The sequence below is a fragment of the Ambystoma mexicanum genome, chromosome 4q (genome assembly GCF_040938575.1).
Source record: "Ambystoma mexicanum isolate Mex_15411 chromosome 4q, UKY_AmexF1_1, whole genome shotgun sequence".
NCBI classification, from domain to species: domain Eukaryota; kingdom Metazoa; phylum Chordata; class Amphibia; order Caudata; family Ambystomatidae; genus Ambystoma; species Ambystoma mexicanum.
In genome coordinates this window covers 1,018,923,542-1,018,940,910 of record NC_090928.1, presented here as the reverse complement: position 1 = coordinate 1,018,940,910, position 17,369 = coordinate 1,018,923,542, and the positions used below count along the sequence as shown (strand labels likewise).

The 17,369-nt window shown below is 39.6% G+C and overlaps 1 protein-coding gene across 1 annotated transcript in view; it reads right to left on the bottom strand.

Moving 5' to 3' along the window:
- Positions 1–17,369, bottom strand: part of SPATA17 (spermatogenesis associated 17) — a 1,004,194-nt gene that overhangs the window by 356,331 nt on the left and 630,494 nt on the right. Inside the window, exon 7 of the mRNA XM_069608580.1 lies at positions 14,872–15,066. Within this exon, the coding sequence (XP_069464681.1) occupies positions 14,872–15,066 (195 nt within the window). The remainder of the gene's footprint in view (positions 1–14,871; positions 15,067–17,369) is intronic.

Genomic DNA, 17,369 nt, shown 5'->3' with positions numbered 1-17,369 from the left:
TGACTGAAAATGGTATGGTGCCTCACTAGAGAAACAATTCTCTCTTCCCTTGCTGATTTCTCAAAATGCCTTGATGCCTATGAGATAGTCCTTTTAGACGGCAGCCTGGTTTAAGTGAAGCATATATGTGTAGAGTTTGGAGGGTTTGGCGTTGGGTGGGAGGTTGTGGGGGGTTTCCCCCCACATATATGTTACAATTGACCTTCACAATTCGGTCTATTGTGAAAAGGTCAATTGTAATTCGAACAGTTGTAAAACGAACAATTTGTATACAACCAGCCCAACAGGGGTTCTATTAATCAGATGAAAAATGAAGAGCTCTCCTACCGTATCCATTTTGTCACCTCTGATCATAAAGATACATATCTCTAAAGTAAAAGAAAACGTACAAAAATTCCCAGAATGGTTTGTATTTTAAAGTCCCATGTAATTACATACTTCTTCATAACTCTGATGTCAATCAAAAGAATATAAATATTGCTTACAAAATATAGATTTTCCTATGCAAGTAATAGATATTAATGAAGCCAGTTTTCTCTAAGTTACAAGATTCAAAGACACTATGTTATAGTCAGATCTAATTAAACAATTTGACATTTAGCACAATCCTATAGGATTACAAAAGAAGTTAGCTCAGATATAAATATTTAAACAGAGATGAAGTCTCATTCAGAAAGGTGGTGATGAAAAGATAATGTAGAAACTCCTCCTGATGAAATTCTATGATGTTTAGCCCTAAACTTTACATTCTAGGCTTGAATTTGGTAACAACATAATGTTGGCCCTTATTGTATAAAATGTTTGTTAGCTTCACACTGGCTACACAGCTATGGACCATCATTTGCAAAATGGTATAGGCATACGTTCAAATGGATTCATGTGGAATACAAAATACCAGTTTGTGAAGTATATTCTCAACATATAAAACATATAAAAAACCTCAACATTATTTAAACTTAGGTCCAAGCATCAGACTCCGAAGATTTATATTACTTGTCAGGATTCATTATTTACCAGTACTTGAAAATACTGGGGTAATAAATAAAGTAAGGAAGGAGGAGCGATGCTGTAAACTATGTGAGGATAAAGTAGCTATTGAGACAGGGATATATGTTCTGACTTGCTGCATGAGAATGGTAAATATCTACTACAGACATTATGGGAATTTTGGGCATAAGATTGAACAGATAAAGGAGGAAATCTTCTGGTGGTGTATCGTGAATTCTACAAAACTGAAAGGTTTAGTAGCAATGTACAATGTGTGGTTAGAGATTGAGAGAAGACTGGGTATCTCTATCTGAGTTAAGTGTAATGTAATGTAATGGAACAACCTGTGTGTATACCTAGAGGTAGAGGGAATGAAATGCAGATTGGATACTTATTTATGGATGTACATTTGAGAGTGTTTTAGAATAGATTTTATTGATTGTACTGAATTTTAGGTATTTTGATATGGTTCTTAGTATGTTTTTATGAGAATTAATTATGGATATGTAATCTGTTTTTTTTCTTTTCTTACTATTGGATTATGTATATGTAATATGTAATTATGTGAAAAGTTTATTTATAAACTAACACATTAATAATAAAAAAACATAATTGCTTGAACAGGTGGCGATTAAAGGGGAAAGCCAGTTTTTAAAACCTAAATTAATTTGCAACATATATATATGGCCTTCAAGTCTGACAGAGAGCATAATAGGATAAGACATTTTGAGGAACAAGTTTACTTGATCCATCAAACGCAAATGTTGGGTGACTGCCCCTATATGCTTGCACGGCATGTGTTTGTCATAATAACCATGGCAATAGTTTCACTGTTAAGTTAATGTGGTAAGCAATATTTTGACACCAGAGAGATAATATTTGTTAAGTTGAACATATTATTTGTGATCTTGGCAAATGGAAATTGATAATGATAAAACTTCAATGCATAATACAAAATGTTAAAAGACAACTTAAGTTCAAAAACACAAAAAAGCAAAACATAACTTCTCATTAGTAGAACTGGAGCTCACAATCACATACTACAACACGTTTAACATGTTAGAACTTTGTCAATAAAAACTAGTCTTAAAAAAGCAAGAAAGTTCAGATATAGTTTGCTCTAGCTCACATTATCTAAAATCCCTTTTTTCCTTCAGAGAAAATCTATGGCTCATATGCTAACATGGCAGAGTTTGTCTTAACCATGGTTTTGTGGCAAATTAGATAGCAAGGTGCAGAAAATTCAGAAGATTTCTCTTAAATGATTTTTTCTTGAGTGAAAGATGACGCAACAAAACTGCTGCACCAGTTAACAATTGTCAAGATATTTGGCTTCACATATTATAAGGGCTTTGACATTTTCCAAAAGACGTCTGGGTCCTAGGATGGCGGCAAAAGGTCAGTCCTTCGAGTGGAAATTTCGTAAATAAAAGCATCATGTATTTTTATAGGGTGTACATGAGTCTACTCTATAACCTTAGAGCATGACATCGAGTACTTCCACGTCAGGAAGCGTTTAGTCCCTAGACACCCAAGAGCAGTGACGCTCTTCAGCTAAGTGCGGTAAGTTAACGCACAGATTGATATGGGCTATAAGGTCATTTCACCACGGGGAGCCCCTCTCCCCCCCCCCCCTTTTCTCACCTCCATTCACAACCAAATTATTAGAATGTGGAGATGTTCCCGTGCATGTTTGTACACAACCAACCCCCACCTACCCCTTCCTTTCCCACCCCCCACCCCCCTCTTCCCTTTGATGTTAAATGTAATAATAGGCACATGTCTTGGACACAATCATTTGTCCAATAGTAAGAAAGCCTAATGATATTCTTGAATACAATTTAAAAGTAATACATGCATAGCAGTATAGACTCGTAGAAGTTTGAATGGCACATATTAAGACCATCCCCCTTTTTTTGTTTCCTTTGAACTATAATCTATAGGAATAGAAACACACACGGAGGGGTGCAAGACAGCGACCCTAGACAGGCAGTCAAGACCTTCTTAATTAAAAGTCCTGATGAAGATGACCACAATAAGTTACGGTTATGAAACCGGTCGACCCTGATTTAGCATGAGCAGGTCTCATGTTTTTTTAGATCTATGCAATAAATTGCTGACATAGACTGTGTTATACATAGTTGACATCATATTGTGTATGTTGTCTATATAATAGGTTTTAGGTGTTAAACAGGACCCCTCTTGTGAGGCGCCTGTGGTACTTTAATATTGTGTGATAATAGTACAAGTGTTTGGGTTTTTTTTTTCTATATGCTGGCACTATAGTGGCCATTAAAATACTTACACACTGGTGCACAGATACAGCACTAGAACATTCCATTGAAAAGGCATTATCTAATGTAAAATGCCTTATGTATTCACTCGTTTGTGATTTATACACTTGGTACTGTATTTTAACTTTTAGAAATGATTTAATGGACACTTTTTTTGATGTTGAAAAGAATCATTTATATACTGAAGAATTGTCTTTACTGCTTCAATAGCCAGATGAAATGTTTGTGCATATTAAACTATGTTTTGTAAAACCACTTCCTCTATAGACCGTGATTGAGTGTGACAATAATCTTGTAATTCTCGGTAAGAATTGAAATTTAACCTTGATTAAGGTAGAAGTAAAATTAACCCTTGGTGTTCTAGTATTTTTCGCACAACCTCAGGGTTGTTGGGTTTGATTGATTCATTCCTAGGACCCAGGTGATACACACCTGGGAGTCCATAATTGTAGGAAGCATAAAAAGAAATTGCTTCATTGTCCTTTGTTTGTCCGTACTACATGTGGGGAACACTCCATTTATCTACCAAAACTGGTAGTCTTTTTCTGCTGTCACTGGACAGACAAGTTATTAGGTTGAGCCCTAACCATACATATAAGAATGGCTGAAAACAACTACCTTGCCTATGCGGAAGAACTAGTTGAAGGTATTTTATCTAACCCTTCCCTATTGAGTGCCGATCTAGCCAGTCATGTCATTCCTAACTCAGATGAATGGAACGAAATGGAAATCATCAGAAAGAAAATCATCCGCACAGAACTACATGGGGCTATGATGATTGAATATCTCAGAGCACACGCAGCCCCAAATGGTCTTATAATACACATAGAACCCAGGATTTTCTTGGACAATATAGCATTCAGAAAAGATTGGTCATATATAGCGAATAAATGTACCAGAGACTGGCTAATTCTTATAATCAATACGGCCAAAAAAGTCACAGAACAACTGATGAAAGAACTTAACGATAAAAGTGACGCTTTGAAACTCAAGATCTCACTGGACATTTATAATGCCAAATTACTGACGTTAGAAACATCTTTGAAAGAATTCAAAGACCTGAATCTGAATAAAAAATTGACCAAATTGAAAAAAGACCTGGCAGCTTTTTCCCATGAAAAAATATATCCATATGTGGGAGTTGATTACTTCTCAGATGACGCAATACAGGCTAGACGTGATGCAGCACAACTTAGATTTCAGAATATGCAGAGAGGAAACAACAGGAATAGATCAGGCTCTTCATCTGGATCATTCAATGGTTCTGGCATCTCAAGAGTAAGATTTAACTCCAATCCGGCCTTGGGAGCTCCCACTAATGCCCCTTTTTTAGGACAACGAGGAGGCAACAGAGGAAACCAGCGGTGGCAAGGACACCCCACGATAGTCACTCGCAGCAGAGGGAGAGGCCTCCAACAACCGATGACTCGCTAGTGGTGAATTTATCTACATACATACTCACAAAAGCAGAGGATGAGGTGTTACAAAAAGGTTTGTCTTTTGTGCCAACAGCATACTATGATCCTTTTCAAACAAGAATAGAAGTCAGTCAGTTGATGAGAAAAATCAGGTTAAAACAATTTTTTGATGATAATACGCCGGGCATACTAGACGCTACCGGCTTGAAACCACCGTCTCAATTTTACCCCCCTTATTCTTCCAACACAGTTGAATCTACGACCTTTGAGCAAGCTTTGCTCAAGAGAATTAGCGAATTAGAAGAGAACATCCCTTTCATACACTCCAACTGCACAAAACAACAAACAGCTGCATTAAAAACCTTGGCAGATAATGAATCAATTGTGATTAAGCCAGCGGACAAAGGGGGAGCAACTGTTGTGATGGATAAGGCTGACTATGATAATATGGTCCAGACGCTCTTACAAGATCGCACTAGTTATCGCATACTTCCGAGCAATCCGACCAAGCAACTGCAAAGTCAAATTAACATCATAATTGAAGAAGCAGAAGCAGAGGGATATTTAAGCGCAAAAGAAGCAGCTTTTCTTACACCGCCTCACCCTCGTATACCAGCCTTTTACGCTACTCCAAAAATTCACAAAGGAATAATTCCACCTCCCGGTAGACCTATAGTATCGGGCATCCAGTCAGTTCTAGAACCTCTTTCTCAATTCGTTGACTTTTTCATCAAAGACGAAGTTCAAAAAATGCGTGCATATGTGAAGGACTCTACAGCAATGCTACATCTCCTGGATTCCATTACTTACAATCAAGAGACAGAATGGCTAGTTACCATGGACATAGAGTCATTGTATACGAAAATACCACAACAAGCTACACTTTCCATGGTACAACGCCTACTGGAATCTGGCATCGACCTACATAATACTCCTTCAGGGTTGATAATACAACTTGCTGAAATAGCTCTTACCAGAAATTATTTCATCTGCAATGAAACTTTTTATCAGCAGATCTCCGGAACCGCTATGGGGGCCACTTTTGCGCCAAGCCTGGCTAATCTCTTTGTTAATGCCTTTGAATGTGATGTCATCTATCCGCCCACTAATCCTTACTTGGATCAAATAATCCTATGGAAGAGGTACATAGATGACGTGTTTATGATCTTCAGAGGCACAGAAGCGGAACTACACAGATTTCACACGTGGCTTAATTCACTTAATCCGTTTCTCAAGTTCACTATAGAATTTGATAAAAACACTATACATTTTTTGGATCTTGATATTATGGTGGTACAAGACAAACTATGCTCAAGAGTATATAAGAAGGCCACAGACAGGAATTCACTCTTGACCTACTCAAGCTATCACCCACAGGCATTAAAAGATAACCTTCCATTTGGACAATTTCTCCGACATAGAAGAATCTGTACTCAGATTTCAGACTATGAAGAACAAGGAAAAGGCCTCAAAAAACAACTGGCCCATAGAGGGTATCCCAAGAGGATTATCGACTCTACATACAAGAGAGCCCAAAACATTCCAAGGAGTGTCACTCTTCAACAACATCCAAAACCACTGGCTAAAAATAACATCATGGCAGTCATGAGTTACTCCCCTATGCTGAACAGACTAAAAAAGGAAATCAAGAACCTATGGCCAATTCTGAACACAGGCCAACACCATCTGGAAGAGCCTAAATTTGCCATTAAAAGGAGGAGTAATATCCGGGATAAGTTAGTTAAGACCTTCAGAGACAAAAGAGATAACAACCCTGTAACAATATGGCAAAGTACAGCTCCTACAGGACACTCCCCATGTGGCTCTTGTTCAATGTGCTCACAAACTGAGCGCACAAAAGAAATAGATGTGGGGCTTCGCACTCCTTGGATACAACGACAACTTACCAATTGTAACACCGCGGGAGTGATCTACCTCATCAAATGCCCCTGCAATCTTAAATATGTAGGGATGACTATGAGACCCATTAAGAAGCGCATGATTGAACATCGCTCGTGCCTAAGGACTAAAAAGTTGACAGCGCCCATGGTAAATCATTTTATCACAAAAGGACATAGCCCGGAATCATTTAAATGGACAATAATTGAAAAAATCAATATTCCCAAACGGGGTGGTAATTTCCAGAATATACTCTTTAGGAGAGAGCAAAACTGGATATTTAGGCTCAATACCCATAAGAAAGGACTCAATGAATTCATCCAGTGGAATGAGCTAGCTGTCCTTTCCACCTAAAAGCATTATACATCACAGAGCCCTTATTACGGCAAAACTAAGGATTGAATGCATTTAGTTCTATCCATCTTGTAGACAGCACCCATAACTATCTGGAAGTCAAAAATATAGGAAACCTGTGAGACATGATCTCAATTAATGTATGATGTAGAAAATAATATTTTGAACATACATTTGTATTTAGGAACATGCCACACTGTTGAGTCTGACTATGTCATTGAGCCTGGGTATCCTGTTTTAGAAAGTATAAATGTGTCTGCTAGTCATGAAAAAACAATGTATCACATGTATTGCCAGTGTCCATCAATAGGTATCAGCAGCCTGTAGATTATTGGATTTTTGTGTTTATACTTGAGATTGACATTGAAAAAGTGCTTTTTTTCCTTTTTGTCTTCATTTTTGAACAGTCTTATTTATGGGAAGGAAAATAATATGATTGCACAATGCTGAACTTCTTTTGAAAGATACAGTACCAATATGAATAAATAGTATATTAGACACCATTTTAAGACATTGAAAATATGAGCAGAGAGATCACGGGCCATATTCAGATGCCTCTCCTTCTTTTTTCCTTTCTTCTTTTTCCTCCCCCCCCTTCCTCCCTCCCCCCCCTTCCCCCGCCCCCCCCTTCTCTCCCCCCCCCCTGCTTTAGTAATAACGGCGCACATAACATCATGCTGATGTAGTAGTTTTTCAGCACGATATGCCACCAGCGGTGAGAGCGCTTAAATTCAAAAAGTTAAATTTTTACTAAAAATTTTTTTACTTATATAGTAATATATTAATACATTAATTCATTGTTTTACAACAATGGACTTGTATCCATTTGTTTCACTTGTAAAAATCATAGTGATTGCCATTAGAAGGAACCTCTTATACTGGGAGGCCCTCGGACACATACATCTCTGAAGCCCGACTCAATATGGCCTCTTCGTTTTTCCTGCACTAAAATGGCCGACCGGGCATAGAGTTTTCCATGGCCCGAAGAGCGTCGTTTTCCTATGTAGGTACTAGCTTGGCAGGTGCAGAGTGTAAAAGCAATTTCCAGCCCACGATTTTTGGTGCAGTTGCATTAAAGCACTGATACAGACACTCAACAGAGCTAGCAAGGTAAGAGACAGCATTTTATAAGTCTTGCATTGTCTTTTTAAAAAAACGGCCGTTTTTTTAAAAAAACGGCCGTCCTTCGAGTGGAAATTTCGTAAATAAAAGCATCATGTATTTTTATAGGGTGTACATGAGTCTACTCTATAACCTTAGAGCATGACATCGAGTACTTCCACGTCAGGAAGCGTTTAGTCCCTAGACACCCAAGAGCAGTGACGCTCTTCAGCTAAGTGCGGTAAGTTAACGCACAGATTGATATGGGCTATAAGGTCATTTCACCACGGGGAGCCCCTCCCCCCCCCCCCTTTTCTCACCTCCATTCACAACCAAATGATTAGAATGTGGAGATGTTCCCGTGCATGTTTGTACACAACCAACCCCCACCTACCCCTTCCTTCCCCCCCCCTCTTCCCTTTGATGTTAAATGTAATAATAGGCACATGTCTTGGACACAATCATTTGTCCAATAGTAAGAAAGCCTAATGATATTCTTGAATACAATTTAAAAGTAATACATGCATAGCAGTATAGACTCGTAGAAGTTTGAATGGCACATATTAAGACCATCCCCCTTTTTTTGTTTCCTTTGAACTATAATCTATAGGAATAGAAACACACACGGAGGGGTGCAAGACAGCGACCCTAGACAGGCAGTCAAGACCTTCTTAATTAAAAGTCCTGATGAAGATGACCACAATAAGTTACGGTTATGAAACCGGTCGACCCTGATTTAGCATGAGCAGGTCTCATGTTTTTTTAGATCTATGCAATAAATTGCTGGCATAGACTGTGTTATACATAGTTGACATCATATTGTGTATGTTGTCTATATAATAGGTTTTAGGTGTTAAACAGGACCCCTCTTGTGAGGCGCCTGTGGTACTTTAATATTGTGTGATAATAGTACAAGTGTTTGGGGTTTTTTTTTCTATATGCTGGCACTATAGTGGCCATTAAAATACTTATACACTGGTGCACAGATACAGCACTAGAACATTCCATTGAAAAGGCATTATCTAATGTAAAATGCCTTATGTATTCACTCGTTTGTGATTTATACACTTGGTACTGTATTTTAACTTTTAGAAATGATTTAATGGACACTTTTTTTGATGTTGAAAAGAATCATTTATATACTGAAGAATTGTCTTTACTGCTTCAATAGCCAGATGAAATGTTTGTGCATATTAAACTATGTTTTGTAAAACCACTTCCTCTATAGACCGTGATTGAGTGTGACAATAATCTTGTAATTCTCGGTAAGAATTGAAATTTAACCTTGATTAAGGTAGAAGTAAAATTAACCCTTGGTGTTCTAGTATCTTCCACCACAGAAACTAAGCAGCATTCTTTATCAAGTAAGGCAGTCATCGTTAATTTGGGGGTTCAGGGTTGGACCATGCACCAAAAGCAGGGGCAGAGGTCAGATACAATCAGGGCACTTCCCCATTTGTGAAGCATACCACCATGTCACATATGCTACGCAACTAGAACATGAGGAGCCTGGGCCCACTCAGTCATTCAAGTTGAGTTCATTTGACACAGTTTGTTTGACACTGGTCCTGAAAGTCAAGCAGGAATACCTCATATTCTTATAAGGCCTTCCTATGCACAGTTAACCAGCCTCTTAACTGCTACGGCAGCCCTCGTCTAATAGTACTCTCTGCAACTCTGTTGGGGGCTGCAGTGCTCTGCTCACCATCTCTCTTTTTAAGGCAGCAAAGGACCTTCTATGCTCATGAAGGGGCATTGAAACATGAAGAGGGGCTGGGTGTAGGCTTGATAAATCCAAAGTGGGACTAAGGCAAGGAATTAGCCAATGTAGCTCCTAATGGGTAACATATATTCAGTCCACTAACAGCTCTGCAGTAAACACACACGTCCAAATGGATCCTGTGAATCTGTGGAAAGTCTACTTATTCAGATGTCCTCACAATGGGTCTCATGAGTTCTGTGATGCAGTACATATTTGGTGGTAATTCCATTTGGTGTTGACAAACATACTGCCAAATTCTGAGTTTGACTTTCAAGAAGAGGATTTACACCCAACAAGATACTCCAATTCAATGATTTAAAAAAGTGTCAGCCTTAGTGTGGGCAGAATTACTATCCACAGTAATTCCCCCAGATACTCCATGGAGTCCTATGGACTCCAAAAATGGAGTGGGACACACCCTTGCTGCTACCCATATTCTGAGGATAAATCTGGTGGTGGTAACAGTAATTTTTGTGATATTAAAACAGAAATACCACAGGAATATCTTCAAACCTGTGATGAAGCACAATGACCAGATAGCTCCATTTGAAAACAATGGGTCATAGGGCAGATATGATCCTTTCGGATGCACAGCCTTAGGGCCCTCCTTCTTTCCTTTGCAGAACAGTGTCCTGTCCCTGTCAAAGGCAGGTTGTCAAATCTATGAAAAATAAATCAGATTAGCCATTAAGTCAGATGCATGTTGGGAGATGCATGAATACTCATATTACAAGGGTCAAAGTTAACATAGGGAAGCCTTGTAAAGAGACACAAGGTACACTGGGTTTTGGGTCCTCTGTAAGGACTGTAGCTTTCTGTAAATTCACACCAGGGTTCAGAATTAACACAAGGAGACTTTTCAAAGAAACACAAGGGACCTCAAGTCTTGGGTTTGTAAGGGGATCTCTTTTCTTCCAAACAAACATGAACATACATAGTTAAAAATGTAAAGAAGGCCTGCACTTGCTAGCTGGGGTAGTCTCATAGGGAATTAGCAGAGTTATTCATGGACACCATTCCCACGCATGGTGTAAAGCATCAAATCTGGATACAGCACAGATTTCCTAATGAGAGCGTGAAGATTCCGGGTAGAGCCATAGATGTCAAGGGAGGCATCTACGAGCAGGGTATATTGAGCCGGTTTGTCTGGACCGGAATGCAACACAACCACAACTCACGCCCTCAGTTCAGAGCCTGTCACTTCACTTCATAAAAAAGAGATATGGCTGAGTCAGTTTCATCCAAAGTCAGGCAAAAATCAAACATGTCTGGTGTTATGGTATCAACCTCCTACAGTGGGATTACCCTTTATGTGTCAGTGCATGAACGGGTTCCTTTCTGCCTTTCTAGAAATGACATATAAACCACAATGTGGAGAAAGGATTATTTGCTATGCAATCTAGCTGCCATATACGTTCCTGCAGCAAACAGATCAAATCCTGATGTAAATGTTCATGGTGCACAGGAACAACTGACCTGCCATTGTTTAATGCTTTCATGGGGCAAGCTATGGCAACCTAAAATATATACTCCCTCCCAGTGTTCATGAACACAACTCCTCAATGGACTCAAAGATGCTGTTGGAGTATTAGTGGGCACCTTTGATATATGATACATGTCTTCATTCAGAGCTCTCAAGTTTCCTGTGGCCATTCATGAAAAGGGTATCTAGTCCTCATTTGTTTGACATTCTGTGACTTCTGGTTTCTCTAAACTTCAAATAGGGAAGAAAAAAACTACATGCCCCAGAATCTAAAGAGGAAAAACCAAGACTGGATGGACTTCACAAGCATGGTGAATGGAAACTTGAGGTTTAGGTCCTGCCTTCAGGAAAAGACATTTTGAGTAAAAGGTTTGAAGTCATTAAAACAAATGACTGGAGTCAGAATGGGTTTATAAAGATGCCCTCCTATGTTTAGACTATACTGTAGGAAAATACAAGCAGAAGAAGAGAGATGCAGCAATGGAGAGTGGATTCAATAACAGGCAGTCACACATCAGAAGTCTGTGAAGAGACAAGGAGACGTGGCTGCAAGAGAACATATAGGGGCTTAATAAAACACATATAAATCAACAGTTTCATTGTGGTGTAGAATTTTGGAATTCCAGATAGCAGATTGGAACTGACGGAAACGTGTTAAAGCTTTGTTAGTTGTTTGTGATCTGCACTTATGGAAAAGTAATTTCCCCACATTGCTGAAGCAAACATGAAAGGTATCAATAAGGGGGGATAAGGAAAGTTAATGTGGAGGCTTACGTGTGGAGGAAGAGTCATTTTTAGTTTTGGCTATTAGGTGGCGCTAAAAGCACTACCTTTAAATCTGAAACTATTGTCATCAAAATAGGAGCTATAACATAAGAGCTTGAAATAGGGGCTTTGAACTTAGGTTTCTAATGCTCTTCAATGCGGATGACATATGAGGATGGATTTATGTAGTTTGGCTATGTGTCCCAACCATTTAACACCCATCTCTTAGTGAAATCTATATGATTTCCCACCCATCTTCCATCCAACCAAACCCCCTTTTGCACTCTTTGGCTGCAATGTATTGTGTGGTGAATTTGTCAGCCATTTTTACTTCCAAAATTGAGGATGCCATGTGTTAATGTTAATAAATGTTTTTTGACTTGATTGATGGTTTAAACATTTTTTACTGCAGCTCTTCAGTTATGTTACATATTGTAATGTATTTGTTGGTATAAAAAATAAACAAGTTACTGTTATAAATGTTTTTGGCAAAATGTCTCTAAAAATTTTCATGTACTTATTTACGGCGTGTTCTGATGAAGCAGTACCTGATTGGATATGCAGTGTGATGTCACTATGGGTTCATAGTGACTTTTTCGAAATGCCATTTTGTCGACACAAAATTGCCAGAAAAAGACATATTGAATGTTTTTTTTTTAATTTTGTTTTTTAAATGTGGGGGGTTCCCACCCGAGCCCCCTGTTTTTTTTTTATTGACACTTTTTTTTTACTAACAAAACAAAAATAAAACATAAAATAAATAAAAAACCATTTGAAAACAAAAAATTGGGCGTTTTGTGTTCGACAAAATGGCATTTTGAAAATATGTTTTTGACAATTTAACCAGATGCTGTCACTATGATGTGATTGGTTGGCTAGTCTGTGCTTTTTTGACACACAGTACCCATTTTGTTTTCACCAAATTGAGCTTCCAGGGATAGATGCGCTCATAGAATTCTTCTTCCACTGGATTGTGTTGGCAAGCCATGGGGGTTTCTATGCGCCATAGATGGGGCTGTTCATTAGGATGTGGTGTGGGTGGTGCAAAGGAGCACTGGCTGGAGACTCAATGGAGGGCATGGTAGGTGCGGAGGAGCATGAGCTGGAGCAGCGATGTATGGCAGAGACGCTCATCCTGCAGCCGCTGTATACGGCACTGATGTTTAATCCTGCCTGGCCCATTAAACACCTAGTTTTCCTAATTTCCACACAAGCTGCTCTTCCAGCTTACACAGGAACATCAATGGTGGTCCGAGGTGAGGGTTGCATTGTTGACCTTTCACAGGGAACACCCTGGTGACCCCCATCCTTTTTTCTTGATAACCTTATGGATGAGACTCCAGTAACACCCCTCCACCCCCTTATTTGCTTTATTTCTTTTGGGTTGTGGTAACACACTCCATGAAATTGTGGCCATCTAAACAAATAGAAAACCACTCCCTTATCTCCTACCATTAACAGCAACCCACTGACATGGTCGGCACACATTTATTAATTTTGGAACCACCAGGGCAAAGTCAATGCCTGGGTAAATTATTTTACTGTTTTTCTGGATTTCTAGAGCACGTTTTCACCAACGGGTGACCTCTTAGCGCTATACTGATGCTGATGGGTGAGGCAAAGCTGAACAATCTTAAAGGAGGATGGGAGACAGATGTGTTTTAACTTCTGTATGAAGATTAAAAAAAATTCTATTTCTCAGCGGGCCAGAGGTGGGGAGTTCCACACACAGGGTGCTAGGTAAGCCAATGCTCTGCAGCCCTCTGCACATGTTTTCTTACACTGTGAAGTACACACTACCAATTGATTTGGAGCATGAAGCCTGAAGGGTGGCTGATAAGTTAAGGTTTGTTCTTGAATCATAGAGGTATGTGTCCTTGAATGGCTTTATGGGTGAAGCAGACTCACTCAAACTTGACTCTCAATGATACTGTGAGCCAAAGCAATTTCCATCAACATTTGTCATTTATTCAGGATTTCTTCAGCAGCATTTTTAGTTTTAGCTATTAGGTGACACTTTATAAGCCCACACTATTGCATTAGAGTACGGCTCGGAAGAAATGGCATATCAGGGGGGACAGTAAGCTTGTGGGTGTTGTTTGATTATTTACCCACCCATTAACTTCCCATGGCAATGCTAACGGCTATAGCCATTCCCACCCAGTTCCTGTCCCTCACCACCCAAAACACCTCCTTGTGGAATCTCTGAACTGGCTTTATCAATATGTAGCATCAAACTTTGCAGTGAAGGGACCTGCCAGTGTTTTCTCAAAGCAGTCTTTTGAGAATTAATGACTTAAAAAGAGCTGTAGATGCAGTACTGGTCTTATAAAATGTCCTAACCAGGCTGTCTTCAGCCAGTCCATTTATGAACACTATGCATGTCCATCACTGACATCCTGTTAAAAAAAGCATTGGCAAAGCCAACAATTTTGGCTTGTGTATAGGTATTGGGCTTTTAACAGGCACTGCTATAAAACATCCAGGTACTCGCACAATTTATCAGCTGCTACCACCGATGGCTAGTTAACACCACTATGGCAGTGCCTGGTAAATATCTTTCCCATGCCTACACAAAAGCCAAAACAGTTGCCATTGCCAATGCTTGTTGATGTATAGGGCAAGGTGGTTGGGAGGGAGGAATTTGGGAAAAGGGAGGGGAAGCAATAAGGGGAAGAGAGGCAATGCATAACAGAATTGTGGTGGCTGCAGGTTGAGCAAATGTACGCCTTACTGAATCATTTTCTTAAAAGAAAGCTGTGTGCAAAAACATCATTTCCAATATTCCTGATCCTTTTGATTGCATACCTGAGGTTTCTTTTTGCCAATTGGAGGCAAGGGTTTGAGTGTGGGGATCACAGTAGCATATGATGAGAAAGTAAGAGTCCACTGGTCCTCTTCCTTCCTTTTGATGTCTCTTTGGCTCAAAGGCTTTGTTGTCTGTATCCTGTACTCCATAGGATCTGGGAATTGTCTGTATGGTGAGTTGAAGACTCCAGGAACCTAAAAGCACGAGAAAGCATTATTAACTTAGAATATATAGGAGATATAACAGAGTTGAATATACTATGTCAAAAAACAGACAGAAAAACAAAATATAGTTACCCAGAACTTTTATAGAAACAAAAGATGTTTAGAAAACATATGGTTAAGCCACGTGAATCCAAATGTTGGCTTCTACTCAAATAATTTAACGTTGGTAAAAAAGCTCAGCGAGTTAAGTGCTCGCTGGTTCTAATCCCGGCAAGGCCAACTCAGCCTTTCATCCTTCCAAGATCGATACATGAGTCCCAACTTTAGTTTGGTGATATTGTATGTAAATATGTTTGATGCAAAGTGCTTTTGTGAAAGCACTCTATAAATAATGTGCTCTAGCACCTTGAAGTGTCTCTTGTGCTAGATGGGATTACCAATAAAGACCTCAGACCAAATAACCAGACAGACTCAAAGAATATGGCAAAATGCTACTTTATTCTCAATTTAATAAAGCAAAGTCAACTGACAGACATTGGACTGATGTATGCACACTCGCACACAAACCTGATTACACAGAGATTGTATACCCCAATAGGCATTATCTATGACATCATCCTACGTGGCATACTGTAAAACCTATCAACGGAAGGGATTGCTCAGGGGACCATATCTACTTGTAGAATACATACAGGTTAGTACTTCATTGGCTGTATCTGATCTGTGAGGCACGCCTTGAACATCCTTTAAATACGTATAATACTGATTATAGCAGACGAAATGGCAGAGAACTGGTCTATGCAACATTGTGTAGCAGGTTGCCCCATAGGACCACTGATCTGAATGGTTGGCATTCCCACCCAACCTTGGACTTTCAGCTCGGCTAGCAGTACGTAAGCAAAGCGAAACCCAGGTGCTTGAGTCTCTTCAGATTACTCCCCACATTCCCAATTAGTCCATCATCTCTCATCAGTCTAACCATAACCCAAAGTTTCCAGTCTGTAGTTGACCTTGTAGCTCGCCCTCTGTTCTGGGACATCTAAGGACGTGTAAGCACATCACTATCTTCGTCCACGGCTTAATGAATAGTCCTTGTTTTCGACTTCTGAATCACATTTGGTAAGAATGCAAGTTCAGAGCGGTAAAGAGGTGAGAACTTACCAGCTGCTGGATTATTCCAATAAAAGGCTTGGGGGCCTCATTGATAGCTGCACTGTTAATATGCACTAGGCTGGAGAATGCCCCTATCACTTGTGTTTTAAGCTAACAATATTTAGGCAACAGAGTTAAGTCACAGGTAAGTATAGGAGGCTTAACATTAGAACGAGGCGCTGTAAACAGTCCTTGAAGCATGCTTGTTTAGAAACATGTTCACATTTCATTAACTTGCTCAGTAGCTGCAGAGGCTGACAGCACATTGAAAATTACCCATTCCCAGGATTGCATGGCAAGAAGCGAACAGCCTTTGTTACTTTCGAGGTCAGGGAGCAGAGCTTTTGGGTCCCATGGAAATACAATGAATGCAGACCATTTTATAATTCGGCATATTAGTTTTTGAAGCTGGTCTATTGATGGATTCAAAATGCCCATGGAGGTCTCAAATTGCCCCATAGCAAATCCTAGCCTGGGAAGACATTCTTTGAGTTCCCGGAATGCAACATTAAAGCTGCAACTTGTTGGTGGTTCAAGGCGCTGGTGGTGTCATGATCTAATACGTTCCTGTAAGAAGGTGGTTGGGGTTGATCAGCGGCAGTTGACTAAAGATCCGCTGGTCATCTCAAATGTTTCAATACATTGGCACTACCAATGTGGAAATTGGGGGATGGATTGTGATGTCACAAGGGTGGACTAGGGTGATTTGATTTTGATTTGATTTTTGTATTTGTAACAAGCCCACGACGGACTTAACCATATTGGGGTGCAGATGGAATTCCCATTGTGAATAGAAAGAAACAGGGGAGTCGCTAGGTCGTTAGTTCATTTCTGTGTCCCAAGAGATTGTCAAACTACTTACTGGGTGATTATTTAAACAGAAAGGTTTTCAAAGGTTTCCGGAACTGGACAAGTGTCTGACATTCCCTAATCTTTTGTGGAATGCTATTCCATAATTTGGGTCCAAAGACTGCAAATCTCCTGTAACCGCCAGTAACAAATACTGACCGAGGGCTGCTTTACAGTAATTGATCGCTTGATCTTAGGGTTCTCACTGGCCTATAAAGACACATTTTATTACTTAGATATTCCGGGGCCAGTCCCTTTAGACACTTAAAGATCATGCAAGCAACCTTGAATTTAATACGGTCTTGGACCGTTAACCAATGAAGTGCCCTCCG